A 16,046-nucleotide genomic window follows, 5' to 3' on the forward strand; every position below is an offset into this window, starting at 1 on the left:
TAAACAAGTTGAAAAACTTATTGGGGTGTTACTATTTAGTGGTAAATGGTACGGAATATGTACTGAACTGTTCAATCTACTAATACATAAAAGTTTCAATCAATCAATCATGTTCACATTATTTATTGACTGTATCTAAAAAAGATAAACATATAGTATTATTTAAATGAAGATATGAAATAATCCTAAATGAAATACAATGACTTGGTTTATATTATTGTATATACTAGGTCATAAAATCAGTGTCAGTTGAGTCGGTCCATAGGTTGCCTGTAGGGATTTTTACTGTCCAGCAGATGTCATTATTTAGTGACACAGTATTGACACAGTATCAATACAGTTTTGCAATGTGTCCAAACGATACATGAAGCCTCATCAACCCATCACTACTTATTAGCGTCCTGCTCACGTCTTTCTCAGTCCATGTGCTTTCACGACAGTTGGCACACTTGACGTTACAAAGCAGTACTGCTCTGTTCTGCTGCCTTCCTTTTTTTTTTTAAAATTTTTATTTATACATTTCAACAATTACAAACAGTAAGCCAAACAACAATATAAAACATTATAAAACATTATGAAAACAGCACAAAACAGTGCCAGGGGGTTGTAAATTCAAAATAACAAAAATAGAATACAAACAAATATATATATATATATATATATATAATAAACAAAGTGCAAAGCCATAGGTTCATTCAGATTCATTAAATAACTTAAATTTGGAACACAAAATCATCGTTTTCACAGCTTTTTTGTTGTTAGAGGTAGAGAGTGTTTTAATGTAAAGTTCAAAATCTTTTTTAAAGGCACAAAAGATAGGTCGGGTATTGAGAAACTTACATTTATAAATATAAAACTTAGCCAACAAAATAATGAGGTTGCAAAGGTAAAATTCCTTTTCACATTTTTGTTCATACAGTGTAAAACCAAAAATCACATCTTTAAAGCAAAGCACAAATTTGTCATAAATATTGTCCAGGATGAAGCGACAGATGCCTGCCATAGTGATGGAGTGTTTTCACAAGTCCAAAACAAGTGGTTAACAGTCTCTGGGTGCATGTTACATAACATCAATGTCCTTCTTCTATTTAACCATCACAGTCTTTACAGGGTAATAACCAGGAATGATTTTAAATGATATCTCTTTGACTTTGTTGGGAAGTAAATACCTGTTAGGAAGGGACCACGTTTTGGTCCAACAGATGTCATTTACAACATTATTCCAGAGGGAAATTACATAGGAGACAGACACACAATCATTTCGGAATAAGCTGCGGATTTTTCTTTTTTTTTTTTTTTTTTTTTTTTATCAAAGCAAAGTTTCCCCACAGGAGTGTCAAGTGGATCATTCACAATTTTTACAGCAGAAAGAGGAGGTGTGTAAGCCCTGTACAACATAATAATACCTGTTGGAATGTACAACATAATAACACCTGTTGGGATGTACAACATAATAACACCTGTTGGAATGTACAACATAATAACAGGTGTTGGAATGTACAACATAATAACAGGTGTTGGAATGTACAACATAATAACAGGTGTTGGAATGTACAACATAATAACAGGTGTTGGAATGTACAACATAATAACAGGTGTTGGAATGGCATCAAATACAATGGAAAATTGTTTGGGAGTCACAGGTATCTTAAAATGGTTGAGAAATTCTTGGTAATTAAAAAGTTGACCTTCCTTATTGAAAAGCTGACTCACTAAAATAATGTTATTGTTAAACCAATTGTTGAGGAAAAGAGATTTCCTTTTGTAACATATGTCTTTATTGTTCCAGATGATATATTTGGTAGGTGAGAAGTGGTGCTTGTATAAAAGAGAGCATGCTAGAAGGGCTTGTTTGTGGAAGTTTGAGAGTGCAACAGGAATCCTGTCAATGTTAGAATTACACAAGAGCAAAAATGTTAGGCCTCCAAGGTTAGAGAATACATGATGAGAAATAAAGTTCCAAATTGAGGTAGGGTCTTTCAGGTAGTGTCTTATCCAATTAATTTTAAAGGTGTTGTTTAGTGTAGTGAAGTCAAGAAAGTTTAGACCACCCTGATTGTAATTGTTCATTATAACTGATTTATTTATATACTGAATTTTGTTTTTCTAAATAAAGTCAACCAGTATTTTGTCAATAGTTTTACATATTTTTGGGTAATAAAGCGTAATCTTACCGGCTGTCCGTTCAGCTTTTGCTTTTGTCACAACTGTGGGTTATCGTCAAGGATAGCAAACCTTCTCCCATTCTGTGCTGCGGTGGCGTCTTCTGACTTATGCTCTCCTTGATTAGACGCAGCTCTCTAATTATCGGGCTCGCGCACCAGCTGGTGAGACGGGAGCGCGCGGCGCTCTTTCTGCGCGTGAACGTGAATAGATGGGGTGATCATATAAACAGACTGGCTGAACTATATTCTACCTGGGGTTGCCAAGGTGAATAGGGGGTTCGGATGTGCTTTACCAAAAAATATTATTTTATTTTATTTTTTTATTTTTTTTAATGGGGTTTGGTTGGTTGCCAGGTCGCTGAGGTTACGAGCACGCGCATCAGCTGACGAGACAGCTATTTGCCGCTGAAGTCACTTTTTAGACTTAAGAGTTCATCTTTCATGTTATCAGTTTGAGAACTTTTTTTCCCTCTCTTTCGATTTTTCCTTTCTTTTATTGTAACTGGATCTGTGCACTCTTATTTTATTTTAATATTTTCTACCGCTTGTCCCTTTGGGGTCAATTATATCCGTTATTTCGGAATAATTCCCGCCAATAGAGTGATGTTTGTGTACATTAAATTATTCTGATATACATCGCATCTCATAACTGATACTACTCATTGTTTCCTGGATTAATTATTGTTATTTTCTTATTCAAAAGTGAAACCAACGATTCCGGAAACGCTGAAGTAAAAAGTTTGATGTATGTTGCTGTTAAAGTGAGACAACTTGAACAAGTTTGACTCGTTAAAAGTCTGAGCAACAAATGAAGATGCAAACTATTCACTGATTGATGTTGTTGAAAAGAGAAGAGCCTCAATAGAAATGAAAATAAATAAATGAGAGTATTTTGGATGAAATGAGCAAGTAGGAATGAGGTGTAGGGAACAACAATAAAACACGTGGAAGGGTAAATTTAAATAATTCAGGTAGTAATATCGCTACAATTTCTAGCACTTTCACTCTTGTCATTGCAATAAATGTCGCACGGGGGCGCCACTGAACCCCAACATTAAAGCTTTGTTTGATATACTTTGAATTTATTTTTAAAAAAATAAGACACTCTTTTATATCACATTGTTATTCAAATAAATATTACAGGAAAGAAAAGCATGGTAACAGTGACGGCAGGCAATATTTTGCCTCTTCGTCCCCTCGGCTGTGACGTCATTCCCAGCTTCCGGCGTGAACGGAAGGCAGCGGAAGTGTGCCAACTGTCGTGAAAGCACATCGACGCAGAAAGCCGCAAGTAAGACTAATAAGTCACTCTTATTATTTGTTCTCCAGTTTGAAATATTTACGGCCTATAAAATACATCTTTGATTCTTTATTTAAGGATAAAGTGGTCTGGATGCGCTAGAAGCACTGTGCCGCTTCTCGTGCTATCTTTGCTTGTTAGTTAGCTTAGCTCGCTAGTTAGCTTAGCTTGTTAGCTGCTAACAGAAGACACAGAAGTTATCAACACATCGCTAAGTAGAGATCAAGTGTGAGAGTAAAGTGTTGTGATTGTGTGAAAATGTGCGAAAGAAGGATAGCAAAGTATGAGGAGGAACTTTGTCCATCAAAAGAGGAGAAGGAGCGACAACATCAACTACTGGACGTTTATTATAAGAAACATCATCAAGTTGTGTTACACAGAACAGGTTTGTTTACTTTTTACTCTCACATCTTTACTAACTTTATATTTGATGAATAACACTATGCTTAATATATTGTGTATAAGAAGTTGTGTTGTCTTGTGAGGATGATGCATTCCGTCTGCTACTTGCAACGTGGTCTTGCAACCACGTGGTTGTCTGTGTTCTGTGGAATGTAACTACTAAAGATGAGTTACACATCCCAGTCCATTTGTACTACAAACTGTCAGTGGTGGAACAGGTCAGAGCCGGGCCGGGGGCATGACACAAATAATAAAGCTAATTCTACCATCATTTTACAACATACACATGCCAGAAAGGCATGTGTATCTTTAACCAGGTTTTAAAACGTTTCAAAACCATTTCTGCTGAAATTTGCATTTTCCCGACATGCATTTATTTTCCCACTTTCACCACAGCATCAACCCGTTCACAGGATGTAGAAAACATATCAAAGGGGATCTGTTTTTTTCTTTAAACTGTGCCTATTGTTCATTAACCTTATGTTAGACATTAACATGTTTTGTTTTTTATTTTTTATGAATTCTAAGTTCTAAAGAAACGTCAGCAAAATCTTAACTATCCTAGATTTATCAATGGAGTCAATGGGATCACCTCTATTCCGCTCACTAAGCCCCCTAAATAAGAATTAGCTGATCAATATAATATACCCAGAAGTCATTTTTTAATCGCTATCTCTAAAACATCCTGTAAAAATGCATATCCTTTGGAAATATGCCTTACAATAGCCACAAACTGGAGGATACATTTTTAATTAGGATACGATTTGAATAAATAATGTAAAGGTTGAATGGAAATTTCCAGGGTGTATCCCTTCTTCTGCCCACCTGTAAGTCCAAAAGGGAAAACAAAAGGGAAAAGCGGTAGAAAATGGATGGATGGATAGGAAAAAAGCACATCATCGACATGCCTCAAATGTTTCCTTTTTAAAGGGGAACCTTATCAGCAGACCCATGTAAGCGTCAATATATACTTTGATGTTGCAGAAAAAAGACCGTATATTTTTTTAACCGATTTCCGAACTCTAAATGGGTACATTTTGGCGAGTTAAACGCCTTTCAGTTTATCGCTTCAGGAGCGATGACGTCAGAATGTGACGTCACCTAGGTAATGAAGCCGCCATTTTCATTTTCTCAAACACATTACAAACACAGCGTCTCCGCTCTGTTATTTTCCGTTTTTTCATGCCTTGTCGGTGTGTTGTCGGAGGGTGTAACAACACTAACAGGGAGGGATTCAAGTTGCACCACTGGCCCAAAGATGCGAAAGTGGCAAGAAATCGGCCGCCAGACCCCCATTGAATGTGCCGCAGTGTCTGCACATTTTACCGGCGATGCTAAGGCAGACATGGCACAGAGATGAATGGATAACCTGCAGATGCATTTGCAACGATGAAGTCAACGAAATCACAAAGGTGAGTTTTGTTGATGTTGTTGACTTATGTGCTAATCAGACTTATTTGGTCGCATCGTGACTGCCAGCTAATCGATGTTAACATGCTATTTAAGCTAGCTGTATGTACAATTGAAACTATTTTTAAATCCAGCGTTTCCCTCCACCCACATTTAATGCCAAACAAACACTTACCAATCGACGGGTTTAAGTTGATCCAGTTTCACAAGATGCGAAACTTCCGATCGTTGGTCTGCACATTTTACCGGCGGTGCTAAGGCAAACATGGCCGAATAGCGTCAATAGTTATTCACTCAATAGCTTCAGTTTGTTATTCAATTTAGTTTTCGCTATCTGCCTCCATACTCTATCCGTTTCAATACATGTGTAATCCGTGGAATCGCTTAAACCGTTGAAATCCGAGTCTGAATCCGAGCTAATGTCGCTATATCTTGCTGTGGTAACCGCCATGTTGTTTGTATTGGCAGCACTGGATGACGTCACAGGAAAATGGACAGTGGCTTCGAAGATAGCTAAAATAAGGCACTTTAAAGCTTTTTTTAAGGATATTCCGGGACGGGTATAATTTTGGAAAAAAAAACTTCAAAGAATAAAACAAGCCACTGGGGACTGATTTTTATTGGTTTTAAGCCTTTTGAAATTGTGATAATGTTCCCCTTTAAGGTCAAGACAAGTGTTGCCTTAAAGGAGGGCTCCTATTTTAGGGCACCAAGGCAAGTTAGAAGGGCACCAAGGCAAATGTTATTTTCTTTCCAGTTTGTTGATTAAATGCAGAGTCGCTCACATTTATTTGTGCAATAAATCTTTGAACAATTTTGACCCGTACTTTGGGTCAAAGCATAATAATTGTGTAAATGCATCAATAAGTACATTATGCTTGTGTAAGGTGCTTTTTTTTTTTTAACCTTTATTTTGTTAGCGCAGTCAGACCTATTATTCTGAAGGGGGAAGTGTGTTGCTGTTCTCAGAACGATGTGTGGAGGCGACACTTGCGACTGCTGTCCTGTTTCTACATTATTCCAACATTGATGATGTCGTTCACAACAACACAAGCAGATGAGATGTGTTGCAGGTGTATGGATTTTCCTTGCCAGTTTTAGCTTCGTAGCTTAGTCGCTATTCCAAATGACCGCCTAAAGGACGGGACAATTGTGTGTTTAAAGGACGAATGAGTGGTCCAGAACACATTTTCCATCCATCCATCTTCTTCTGCTTATCCGAGGTCGGGTCGTGGGGTCAGCAGCCTAAGCAGAGAAACCCAGACTTCCCTCTCCCCAGCCACTTCGTCCAGTTCCTCCCGGGGGATCTCGAGGCATTCCCAGGCCAGCCGGAAGACATAGTCTTCACTATGTGTCCTGGGTCTTCCCCGTGGCCCGAACCAACTCATCTGGCTCCTCTCCATGTGGAGGAGCAGCAGCTTTACTTTGAGTTCCTCCCGGATGACAGAGCTTCTCACCCTATCTCTAAGGGAGAGCCCCGCCACCCGGCGGAAGAATCTCATTTCGGCAGCTTGTACCCGTGATCTTGTCCTTCGGTCATAACCCAAAGCTCATGACCATAGGTGAGGATGGGAACGTAGATTGAACAATAAATTGAGAGCTTTGCCTTCCGGCTCAGCTCCTTCTTCATCAAAACGGATCGATAAAGTGTCCGCATTACTGAAGACGCCGCACCGATCCGCCTGTTGATCTCACGATCCACTCTTCCCTCACTCGTGAACAAAACTCCGAGGTACTTGAACTCCTCCACTTGAAGCAAGATCTCCTCCCCAAGCCGGATATTGGCAATCCACCCATTTCCGGGTGAGAACCATGGACTCGGACTTGGAGGTGCTGATTTCCATCCCAGTCGCTTCACACTCTGCTGAAACTGATCCAATGAGAGCTGAATATATTGGCCAGATGAACCCACCAGGACCACATTATCTGCAAAAAGCAGAGACTTAATCCTGCAGCCACCAAACCACATCCCCTCAACGCCCTGACTGCGCATAAAAATTCTATCCATAAAAGTTACGAACAGAATCGGTAACAAAGTGCAGCCTTGACGGAGTCCAAGCCTCACTGGAAAGGTGTCTGACTTACTGCCGGCGATGCGGACCAAGCTCTGACACTGATCATACAAGGAGCGGACCGCCACAATCAGATCTGTGCCTTGTCCGAGTCCACAAAGCACATGTAGACTGGTTGGGCAAACTCCCATGTACCCTCAAGGACTCTGCTGAGAGTATAGCTGGTCCACAGTTCCACGACCGGGACGAAAACCACACTGTTCCTCCTGAATCCGAGGTTCGGCTATTTGTCGTAGCCTCCTCTCCAGTACACCGGAATAGACCTTACCGGCAAGGCATTATTTTCTCTAACAAATGTTGCTTCTTCTAAGAATGACAACATTTCTCTTATATTTGTGTCAATTTCCCTAATATTGTGCAGTGAACAGTAGATTTTGTTTTATTAGCCAATTCTGTGACTCCGGAAGTCATTGTTGAAATAATATGCTTTATTTTTTTTGTTGAGTTCAGTGATTATTGACTAGATTATTACTTTGGGAAGGTGAGAGAAGAAGAGTTGTGGTCTTGTGAGAATTGTCTGGTTTGTCCATCCTAGGCCACCGTAGGTCACGTGTGGTGCATCACCAGACCTGCTAATGTTAGCCAAGTTAGCTGCTCATGTGTGTTGGAGTGGAGACGGCTGAGGGGAGTCGTGTATGAAACAAGCTCAGCTTCCTCATGAAGGTGACGTGATGATGTCACATAAGGACTACACTCACAAAAGAATGGCAACGTTTGGGCCCCCAGACCCGCTTTATTTGTGCCGTATCAAGGCAGCACTTTTTTACGCTTTCAGACCAAACGAACAAAAGAAGACCTTTTGTATGCAGTTTGAGAGCCGCAGCCGGAGAAAATAAACACACAGTGTATCCATGACTGCAAAGTTCATTGACCGTTTGTCTGATTGATTGACTAATGTTTTAATACCTCTGGACATTGACTTGAAATATTTCTGTCAATCACACAAACATGCTTGTGGGGGAGTTTTCTGTGTCTACGTACCTTCCACACATGCGTACACCCACCGGAGTGACATTTGTCCAAGTTGCACCATCCCCACATTTTTCAACCTATTCAAACCATTCCAACATCAACTCATTCCACTCATCCTGGACATTCAAACTCACACTTTCTCAAGTTCCAAACCAAATTTCAATTTTCCTTTAAATTCAAACTCTTCACCATTTAAACCAGGGGTCTGAAACTCAATGTACATGGGGGCCACTGGATGCAGAAACTGGGTGAGGCTGGGCCGCAAGAAAAGATTTCTTAAAAAATGTAACATGCGCTTTTTAATGAATTCACTTTCTATGAATGGCTTTCCCGCCCTAGCAACATACTTGCCAATCCTCACCATTTTTCCGGGAGACTCCTGAATTTCAGTGCACCTCCCGACAATCTACCGGTGCAACCATTCTCCCCAATTTTTACCAATTTTCACCCGGCCGACATTATTAAGGGCTGCCGTGACTGCACTGCCTTTAACGTCCTCTACAACATTGGTTCTCAACATTTTTTCAGTGATGTACCCCCTGTGAACATTTTTCTAATTCAAGTACCCCCTAATCAGAGCCATGCATTTTTGGTTGAAAAAAAAGAGATAAAGAAGTAAAATACAGCACTATGTCATCAGTGTCTGATTTATTCAATTGTATAACAGTGCAAAATATTGCTCATTTGTAGTGGTCTTTCTTGAAATATTTGGAAAAAAAGATATAAACATAAATAAAAAAACTTGTTGAAAAGTAAACAAGTGATTTAATTATAAATGCAGATTTCTCCACATAGAAGTAATCATCAACTTAAAGTGTCCTCTTTGGGGATTGTAATAGAGATCCATCTGGATTCATCAACTTACTTCTAAATATTTCTTCACAAAAAAAAACAAAAAAACTTTAACATCAATATTTATGGAACATGTCCACAAAAAGTCTAGCTGTCAACACTGAATGTTGGATTTTTTAAATTATTTTTTCAGTTTATAAACTTACATTCATATTTCATTGAAGTATTATTCAACAAACATATTTATAAAGGATTTATGAATTGCTGTTTTTTTTTAGAATGTTTTTAATAAATCTCACTTGTCCCTTGGCATACCTTCAAGTACCTTTCAGGGGTTTGCGCACCCCCTAAAAGAGGACTACTGCTCCACTACATGTCATCGCGCATGCTTTTATATCACACAACCAACATGCCGGCTCCACAACATGTTGTATGAATCTTGTGCAGAACAACGTACGTGGCTGCAAGACGTACTTGTTCAACAGCCATACAGGTCACACTGAGGGTGGCTGTATAAACAACTTTAACACTGTTACAAATATGCGCCACACTGTGAACCGACACCAAACAAGAATGACAAACACATTTTGGGAAAATTTCCGCACACTAACACAAATGCAGCCCTAACTCTCCCGGGCTACAATATACAACACCTCAACCGACGCAAGTAGGGAGGGTAGGGGGTTGGTGGTAGCGGTGGTGTGTATATTGTAGCCCGGAAGAGTTGGGTCTGCATGGGATTCTGGGTAATTGTTCTGTTGTGTTTATGTTGTGTTATGATGCAGATGTTCTCCCGAAATGTGTTTGTCATTCTTGTTTGGTGTGGGTTCACAATCTGGCACATATTTGTAACAGTCTTAAAGTTTTTCTTACGGCCACCCTTAGTGTGACGTGTGTAGCTGTTGATCAAATATATCTTGCAATAACACACATAGATATTTCATGGCCAGATGCAACATACAACTAGGCTTGCACGCTGTCAGTTCATGATGTAGGGGGCGCTAAAGGCAGCACCCTTATGGCACTCCCTGAATATTTTTGATCTGGTACAAATCTACAGGGGCTTTGAGAAAATTGATGCCCTGAAATTCAGGGGTCTCCCGGGAAAATTGGGGATGTTGGCAAGTATGACTCTGTCAAGCGCCATTCATATTAAACTCGCGGGCCGCACCAACATTAAATTGTCATATCAAAGTGCGGGCCGCATAATAACGTCTCACGGGCCGCATGTTTGAGACCCCTGATTTAAACCATTTTAACATTCAAACTATTCTTACATTCACACTACATTCTGTCAGCAATTCAGTTCAATATCAGCATTGGAGCATTCACACGCAATTCCTTGAAAAATTGCCTCATCTACTTATTATTATTATTGTTATTATTAAATGTAGCTTACCATATTGCTGAAAAATGTAACTTTCCCTTGGAGATTAATAAAGTACAGTATTTCCTTGAATTGCCCCGCCGGGGCGCTAATTAATTTAAAACCTCTTCTCACTCCGGCATTTACCAAAGGGATGTGGTAAAGGCAAGCATGCGGTAATTATTATAAAACCTCTTCTCACTCCAGCACTTACCAAAGACATGCGGTAAAATTAGTCCTGCGCTTAAAAATTTGAGTGTGATGTAAGGATACCATCATGAAAAGCACATTTAATTTAAAAAAACACGTTATTATGGTCTTACCTTTACTTATAAATGAAGTCCATGCACAGCTCCTTCTGATCAAAAGCATCGATAACTTGTTTATAGAAGTCTTCCTTATCTTTCTTCAGGTTCAAAGTCTCTCTGTCTCGATGGAGATCTTCCTTATCACCTCCTGCTTCGATTGAAAGTCCAGTTTTGAAAATTGTTTTATTTTAGATATATGTAATCCTCCATGTTAAAAGTGCAAGCAAGAGAAACAAATAAACACACGCTGCTCACTCTTGCTGCTTGTTGTCACTTCTTCTTCAGCCGAGTAGTCGCAAGAAGGATCACTAGCGCCCTCTACCACCAAGAGGCGGGAGTCATTTAATGACTCATATTTGACACACGCAGCTACGGTATATTAATAAAACATAGCTGCTTACTGTTCTTTTTAGCATCTTCAACAGCTTGGACCTTAAATCCTACTGAATAGCGCTTAATCTTTTTCCCTTGATGCGATTTCAAATTATTGAAATCAGTGTCCTCCATTTTGAAAATGATGACAGGTGAAGTGTCACTCGTGACGTGACGAGTGTGACCCGGCGGAAATTCTAGGCATATGCTAATTATTTAGCGAAACGAGTTTGACTCGGGGTTCATCCTGAGCCGGCGGTAATGCTAAGCACGCGCTAATTAGTTTGCGAAACAAGTTAGACCCAGCAGTAATTCTAGGCAGGCGCATACTATATACCCGGCGGCAATTCAAGGAAATACGGTCTGTCTGATACTGATTTTGATTGAATGTGTGGACTGCATGAATGATGCCTTTTCAATTCTCACTCTAACCCAATTTGAGTGTCTAGAAACGCACTAAATTAATATAATCCATTATTACTATCATTCATAAGGTAAACAAGTTATCTTTTGAAGGTGTAGTCAGTAATCTGATTACTTCTTCCCAGTTTAACTGTGGTGACACTATCTAAATGAAAGCAAAACAGATGTCATCTTTCTTGGCCAACATGTTGACTGTGCTCATGCTTCTTTTATAACAGACATGTCTCTAAAGATGAATGTGAAAATGACTAATTATTGTCCACCAGCAGGGGGAGCTCATCACTAGTACTACTGCGTGGAGGCTGGCATGTGGTACATTATTTCCTGTGTGTGTATGACTTATTCAGAGGGAGAACAGCACACTTTCACGTATGGCGTCTACCATTAAGGATTGCAGGAATGACTTTTAGGAAGTTTTTATATGAATAAGATGGATTGGATGTTGGCCTGGGAAGACATTCCCCTGAAGGTCTTCTTCATGTGTCAGCTGGAAGTACCCTGACTGCTGTGAGGGGAAACTGATGAGATTGTGAGATCATATGTTGGTGCAGGACATTGTCTCATGTGACTGAGCAAAGCTGGACTTTTCTGAAGAATGTTTGTTTTCTCCTGTCCCACAGACCTCGATGAAGAACATCTTCCTCATGAGCAGGAGGATGAACCACAGTACCCCCACATACACAAGGAAGAAGGGGTACCACATTCCCAACACATCAAAGAGGGAGGAGAGGAGCCACAGCCCCCCCACATTAAAGAGGAAGACGAGAAGCCACAGACCCATAATGTTAAACTGACCCTTCACATTAAAGGGCAAGCGGAGGACCCACTGAACTTACACATCAAAAATGCAGAGGAGGACTCACTGACCCCCAACTTTAAAGAGGAAGAGGAGGACCAAGAGCTGCCGCAGATTAAAGAGGAAGAGGAGGAAAAGGGCATCAGTCAGCCTAAATGGTTGGAGGAGTTCCCAGTGACTGGTGTCCCTGTGAAGAGTGAAGATGATGAGGTGAAAGGTGAAAGTGAGGAGAGGGGAGGGGGGGAGCCTCCAAGCAGCAGCTCAACACAACACATGACAACAGAAGCTGATGGAGACCACTGTGGAGGATCACAAGCAGACAAGCTCTTAGCTCCACTATCAGATAGTGAGGACACAACGTCACACTCTCCTGACACTGATGATGAAGACTCTAAAGATGATAAGACATGTCACACTGACAACACTCACTTCACATCTTCTCACTGTCACAAAACATTTAAATACCATAGTTCTCTGAAATTACACATAAGATCACACACTGGAGAAAAACCTTTTTCTTGTTCACTCTGTAGTAAAGGTTTTACACAACGTCAGAATTTGAAAGTACACATGTGAACACACACTGGTGAAAAAACTTTTTCCTGTACAATCTGTAGTGAAGGTTTTGTAGAAAGTCGCAATTTGAAAAAACACATGAGGACACACACTGGAGAAAGACCTTTTGTTTGTTCAACCTGTGGTAAAGGTTTGGCAGACAGTAACAATTTGAACCTACACATGAGAACACACACTGGTGAAAAGCCTTTTTCCTGTTCAACCTGTGGTAAAGGTTTTACACAAAGTCAACATTTGAAAAGACACATGAGGACACACACCGGTGAAAAACCTTTTTCTTGTTCAATCTGTGGTAAAGGTTTTACACAAAGTAGTAGTTTGAAAACACACATGAGAACACACACTGGTGAAAAATCGCATTCCTGTTGAATCTGCAACAGAAGCTTTTGTTGACGATCAAAGCTTGTAGCACACATGAGAAGACACCCAGGAGAGAAAGTGTTGAGTTGCAGTGTGTGTGGTGAAAGATTGTCTTCTAAGTACCAGTGTAAGAAACACAAGTGTGCTGGTGAGAACAGCAGCAGCAAATGAAACTGCAGGATTTGAAATAAACTCTCAAGACTTTCATTTTGACTTTCTAACAACTTCAGCACATATAACATGTGTGACATTGTTGTTTGTCTAACAATCTGTTTAATACATTTCTACATTTATAGATTAGATATTTTATATTACTGCTTTTTTCAGTCAAGTAAATGCATTAATATGCAACATTGTGTACTTTTATTAAAAAATGGACGGAACAATTTGAGTAAAAAGGTGAGAGTAAACAATAAAAGACATATTTTACATGCAATAAACATTTTGTGCACACACACACACATATATATATATATATATATATATTTATATATATATATATATATATATATATATACAGTGAAGATAATAAGTATTTGAACACCCTGCTATTTTGCTAGTTCTCCCACTTAGAAATCATTGAGGGGTCTGAAAATTTCACAGTAGGTGCATGTCCACTGTATGACAGATAACCTAAAAAGAAAATTCCAGAAATCAAAACCTATGATTTTTGAACAATTTATTCGTGTGATACAGCTGAAAATAAGTATTTGAACACCAACATTAATATTTGGTAGAGTAGCCTTTGTTTGCAATTACAGAGGTCAAACATTTCCTGTAGTTCTTCAGCAGGTTTGTACAGACTGCAGGAGGGATTTTGGCCCACTCCTCCACTCAGGTCTTCTCTGGATCAGTCAGGTTTCTGGGTTGTCGCTGAGTAACACAGACTTTCAGCTCCCTCCAAAGATTTTTAATTGGATTTAGGTCTGGAGACTGGCTAGGACACCCCGGAACCTTGATATGGTTCTTAATGAGCCATTTCTTTGTTTTCCTGGCTGTGTGCTTTGGGTCATTGTCATGTTGGAAGATCCAGCCACGACTCATCTTCAATGATCTGACTGAGGGAAGGAGATTTTTGGCCAAAATCTCACAATACATGGCTGCAGTCATCCTCTCCTTAATACAGTACAGTCGTCCTGTTCCATGAGCAGAAAAACACCCCCAAAGCATGATGCTACCACCCCCATGCTTCACAGTAGGGATGGTGATCTTGGGATGGTACGCATCATTCTTCTTCCTCCAAACACACATAGTGGAATTATGACCAAAAAGGTCAATTTGGGTCTCATCTGTCCACAAAACTTTCTCCCATGAATCCTCTGGATCATCCAAATGGTCATCGGCAAACTTAAGACGGGCCTTAACATGTTCTGGTTTAAGCAGGGAACATTCCGTGCCATGCATGATTTCAAACCATGACGTCTTAGTGTATTACCAACAGTCACCATGGAAACAGTGGTCCCAGCTCATTTCAGGTCATTGACCAAGTCCTGCCGTGTAGTCCTGGGCTGATTCCTCACCTTTCTTAGCATCATTGAGACCCCACCAGGTGATATCTTGCACGGGGCTCCACTCTGATTGAGATTGAGCGTCATGTTTAGCTTCTTCCATTTTCTAATGATTGCTCCAACAGTGGACCTTTTATCACCAAGCTACTTGGCAATTTCTCCAGAGCCCTTTCCATCTTTGTGGAGTTGTACACTATTGTGTCTGGTGTCTTTGGACAGCTCTTTGCTCTTAGCCATGCTGAATGTTTGGGTCTTACTGATTGTATGGGGTGGACAGGTGTCTTTATGCAGCTAACGACATCACACAGGTGCATCTGATTCAGGATAATACAGTGGAGTGGAGGAGGACTTTTAAAGGCGGACTAACAGGTCTTTGAGGGTCAGAATTTTAGCTGATAGACAGGTGTTCAAATACTTATTTTCAGCTGTAATACACAAATAAATTGTTAAAAAATAATAGATTGTGATTTCTGGATTTTTCTTTTTAGGTTATCTGTCATACAGTGGACATGCAACTACCATGAACATTTTAGACCCCTCAATGATTTCTAAGTGGAGGAACTTGCAAAATAGCAGGGTGTTCAAATACTTATTTTCTTGACTGTATGTTCTGGTTCACATCTGAAACATCTTCTGGACCACTTCAGGAAGCATATTATTATTTACTTTATACATCATTTGAACAGTTGTCTTTTATTCACCTTTAAAATGTGTGATTTTGTGAATCATTTGATGGGTCTCTATAATGTATTTTGTTAATTATCGTTATTACTCTGAATCATGATGGTTGTGTTGTGATTATTTTATATGTATGTCCCCAGGCCTTTATGCAGTATAAAAGTGAGAGAAAACAGCATATGTTTTTTTGTGGAAAGATGGCTTTGTTTTAAAAATCTTACATTTGTGGATACATCAAATAAATCCAGTATTGTGTTTAAAAATGTGTTTTTTGTTTTTTCTCTTTTTCAACATCCCCAAAACAACATCAATATCAGTCAAAGTTTGGAGTGTCAGGCAAAAGCCAATATTGTACATCATCCCACAGAGATTTACTTTGCATACATTCTTAAAATAAACTGTCTATTGTGTTTCCCTATCACAGAACGAACAAGTGTTGGATCCAATTGCAAAACAACATCTTAAAAATTAAATGAAGTTATGAGTATTGTTTTGTTCCAGAGAAAATACAGTAAAGAATTAATAGTAAATTGTTGAAAAAATGAC

The 16,046-nt window shown here is 39.5% G+C and overlaps 1 protein-coding gene across 1 annotated transcript; it reads left to right on the forward strand.

The window, feature by feature from the left end:
* The first annotated feature begins 3,396 nt into the window (after positions 1–3,396).
* Positions 3,397–15,763, forward strand: LOC133547113 (sal-like protein 1). The gene is made up of 2 exons (XM_061892943.1): positions 3,397–3,850; positions 12,203–15,763. The coding sequence occupies exons 1-2, from the start codon at positions 3,724–3,726 to the stop codon at positions 12,952–12,954; spliced, it is 879 nt and encodes a 292-aa protein (XP_061748927.1). The 5' UTR covers positions 3,397–3,723; the 3' UTR covers positions 12,955–15,763.
* Positions 15,764–16,046: the final 283 nt, after the last annotated feature.

Source organism: Nerophis ophidion, unplaced genomic scaffold, assembly GCF_033978795.1.
Source record: "Nerophis ophidion isolate RoL-2023_Sa unplaced genomic scaffold, RoL_Noph_v1.0 HiC_scaffold_62, whole genome shotgun sequence".
In the NCBI taxonomy this organism is placed as follows: domain Eukaryota; kingdom Metazoa; phylum Chordata; class Actinopteri; order Syngnathiformes; family Syngnathidae; genus Nerophis; species Nerophis ophidion.